General features: G+C 37.3%; 1 protein-coding gene across 1 annotated transcript in view; it reads right to left on the reverse strand.

Moving 5' to 3' along the window:
- NUP62CL (nucleoporin 62 C-terminal like) overlaps positions 1 to 3,651 on the reverse strand; it is a 54,227-nt gene that overhangs the window by 48,753 nt on the left and 1,823 nt on the right. Inside the window, exon 4 of the mRNA XM_042782485.1 lies at positions 2,745 to 2,853. Coding sequence (XP_042638419.1) covers positions 2,745 to 2,853 — 109 coding nt within the window. The remainder of the gene's footprint in view (positions 1 to 2,744; positions 2,854 to 3,651) is intronic.

Raw genomic sequence — 3,651 nt, forward strand, 5'->3', positions numbered from 1 at the left:
TAACAACAACAACAACAATCAACTCTTGATCCTCTGTGGAAATACAGGAAGATGGTAGCATGGATAAACCCAGACCAATTTATATTTGGCTCTGTTCAACTTTGTTGTTGTTGTTATGTGCCATCGAGTCAAACCCGACTCATAGCGACCCCTCCTTGGGTTTCCGAGGCATATCACTACGGAAGTAGAGTGCCCAACCTTCCTTCCAAGGAGTGGCTGGTGGGTTTGAATCTCCAGCTTTCTGTTTAACAGTCAGATGCCTTAGGCTCCTCTGTTCAACTTTATATTCATCCAAAAGAAAGAACATCATAATTATTATAATGTTGTAAAAATATAGATAACAACTTTTGAGAATGGCCTAATTTTCATAAATGAACAGGACTCAAAGATAATATAGTCTATCAGTTATGTCTTAGTTCTCCAGTGCTGCTATAACAGAAATACTACAAGTGGATGGCTTTAACAAATTTATTCTCTTAAGGTTTAGGAGGCTAGAAGTCCATATTCAGAGTGCCAGTTCTAGGGAAGACTAGGCTAGAAGTTAGAGTTCAGAGTGTCAGCTCTAGGGGCTGGCTGGAGGCCCCTCAACCTTGGGCTTCAGCTCTGCCTCTTGTTCCAGGCCCACTGGAGCAAGCTGGAAGCTTCTTCTGACTCATGCAGCTGTTCGCTGCTGAGGCTGACAAATCCAAGATAAGGAATTAAAATGTCAGACTGTTGGCTCACCGGCTGTGCAGGCAACAACCTCAAGATCAGGAGGCAACACAACAGGCCACTGGTTCAAGTTCAGGAATTGGAGATGATGATGGGCCAAATGTAGGATCCAAAATGAGCCAAAAAGCTAGAGACCCTTCCAAATAATCTCTACATATAACTGGAAGAAGGTCACACTCCGAAGGCAACTCTCCTTCAGCTAATTAGCTGCTTAGAGCAGATTCTACTATGGAAGTAATTCTACCACATCCAATCTTATTATGGGGAATACCTACATCTAGCTGCCAAGCCACTAAAAATTATGGCCCCACCATGTTGACACACAATCTTAACTACCACAAGTTACATTATGCAAAAGAAGTAAAGACCCAGTGAGTTTAAGTGACTTAAACAAAATTTTAATGCTTTCTCAAATATATCATGCTGTTTCTTTATAATTATAAAAGCTGATAACATGTATATAGATAAAGAACTGTATATAATTGGACAAAGTGTTTACTAAAAAATAATTATCTATCTGTCTCATCTATTCTTCACCCTCACCTACCCAGACCCTAGGCCCCACTCCTAATTATCATCAAGTAGTAGAAAGCACAAAGTCAAATACAAATGCAGACAGTCCCTAAGACATGAACGCTCAATTAGGAGCATTTTTGAAGGATGGGCTGCCACAATGGGAGATTTCTCTTACCATTACTGCCATGGAGGAATAGGAAAAAGAGGACTCCATTTAGCTGCTAAGACAATAGGGAAAGGCAGAGAGGAAAACTGTTCTTTAATTAGAGTATAGAAACAGGAAAAAAAATCCTTTCTTACTGATTGATTTACAACATTTCAACTCTCTAATTGGAACCTCCACTATATTTTTCCCATGATATAATACATTTATATTATTTAAGTAAGATTCTATCAGTCAGGTAGAAAATTAATCACCACATTTAACAATATTTCAATGGAAAAATATATTTTAAATCTCAAATAGTTGGGTTATCAAACTTTTAAGATATAACTTATTTATAAATTAAAAGCTTCCTGGATATGCCTAATGAACTCATATGTATATATTCACATTTATATGAGAATGTAGATAAATATATAAAAGGAAGAATGAACTTCATTTGTACGTGGCTATCTGGTTGTTCCAGGTAATCGAGTGGCGCAAACGGTTTATACTTGACTACTAACCTAAAGCTTGGCAGTTTGAAGCCACCCAGCAGTGGCATAGAAGACAGGCCTGGCAATCTGCTTCTGTAAAGATTATAGACAAGAAAACTGTATGGAACAGTTCTAGTCTGTAACACATGTGGTTGCCATTAAGTTGGAATCCATCCACATAACTGCAATGGGTTTGGTTTTAGTCTACTAACCTAAAGGTTGGTGGTTCAAACCTACCTAGAAATGGCACAGAAAATAGGCCTGGTGATCTGCTTCTATGAAGATTATAGCCAAGAACACCCTATGGAGCAGTTCTACTCTGTAACACGTAGGGTCACCATGAGTCAAAATGGACTCTATGGCAACAGGCTTGGTTTTGGTTAACGAGTAAATGAACAAAAGAAATAAGTATAGGACATATTTTGTTGTTGTTATGTGCTGTCAAGTTAGAACCAACTCACAGTGACCCCTCCTTGGGTTTCTGAGGCAGTGTCATGAAGTAGATTGCCCAACCTTCCTTCCAAGGAGTAGCTGGTGGGTTTGAACTACCAGCCTTCTGGTTAGCAGTCAGGTGCCTTAAGCATTATGCTACCAGAGCTCCTAGGACATATTTAAGCATGTGCAAAACAGGAAGTCCAAGAGGAAAATTTTGGAAGGCAAAAGTTATTTTTTACCCTCTGAGGAATAACCATAAAAAACTCATAACCTTTCCTGCCTCTAAGTATTTCCTGCCCCACTGAACCCATCCAAGAACTTCACATCTCCAGTGACAGGTGAGGATCATTATAGAAGACAGAAGGCGACTGGCTAAACAAACCACAGAGGACTAATTTCATAATAAATCTTGGTTGTCTAAATATATAAAGTAGTAAACTCACCGGTTCAGTTGTGTCAGCAGGTCCAAATGTATTCAGGTACTCAATAATGGCCCTGAGATCTTGGGCAATATGTTTCAGCTGAGCATCTATATTTTCTGATAATTTGTAACTGAAAGGGCAGGAAAAATGAAGAGATTAATAAGAAATATTTTCTCTACCATGTATTATTCCTGACATACAAGGATGATTTTTATGGATACAGCATTTCTAACCTTATTATTACCACATTCTAAAATCACTCCATAGGTGAAAGTTTTTATCGATTTTGACAATTTTTACAGTCACCTATTTACTCACGGGTTAATGTTCTGGGGAATTCTGAAGCAAAGGAACTCTTTTTAAGGGTCAAAATAAACCCATAGAAAGTTAGTGTTTAGCAGTACTCAGTGTTGAGAGATCTTCAATGGTCTTGAATACATTCATTTTCAAAGTAAAGTGTTATATAAATACATTCTATCATCTAACAAAAGATATGAAAAATGAGCTTCACAATAACAGAGGTAGATAAAACTGCTAAGTTCACAAAAAATCAGTTGCCTAAAATTCTCAGGATTTCCACCCAAACTCACATTCTATCATTTTTTTTTTTACTATTTACACACACACACATGCAACATCGAATTTAATGTTTGTGAAAATTAAAGTTAGTGGAGGCTTTATGAGCAGTAATATATACAAAGATTAAAGGATTCAACTAGATTTACTAATTACTATCTAATGCATTTCTATTCTATAATACTTCTAATCAGTTGCCTAGATTGTTGAAGATTCTGGTGAGAATTCCATTACAACATAAATGTGTCTACAAAAGAGAGAATGGAAGGGAAGTAATATTTCAAAGATTTCTTCAAACTCCAGTTAGGATCACATGGCCAACATTATACCTCCGTATGTTTCAGAAAAAAAA

The sequence above is a fragment of the Orycteropus afer genome, unplaced genomic scaffold (assembly GCF_000298275.1).
Source record: "Orycteropus afer afer isolate SDZICR_OR568_19922 unplaced genomic scaffold, OryAfe1.0 scaffold00336, whole genome shotgun sequence".
In the NCBI taxonomy this organism is placed as follows: Eukaryota; Metazoa; Chordata; class Mammalia; order Tubulidentata; family Orycteropodidae; genus Orycteropus; species Orycteropus afer.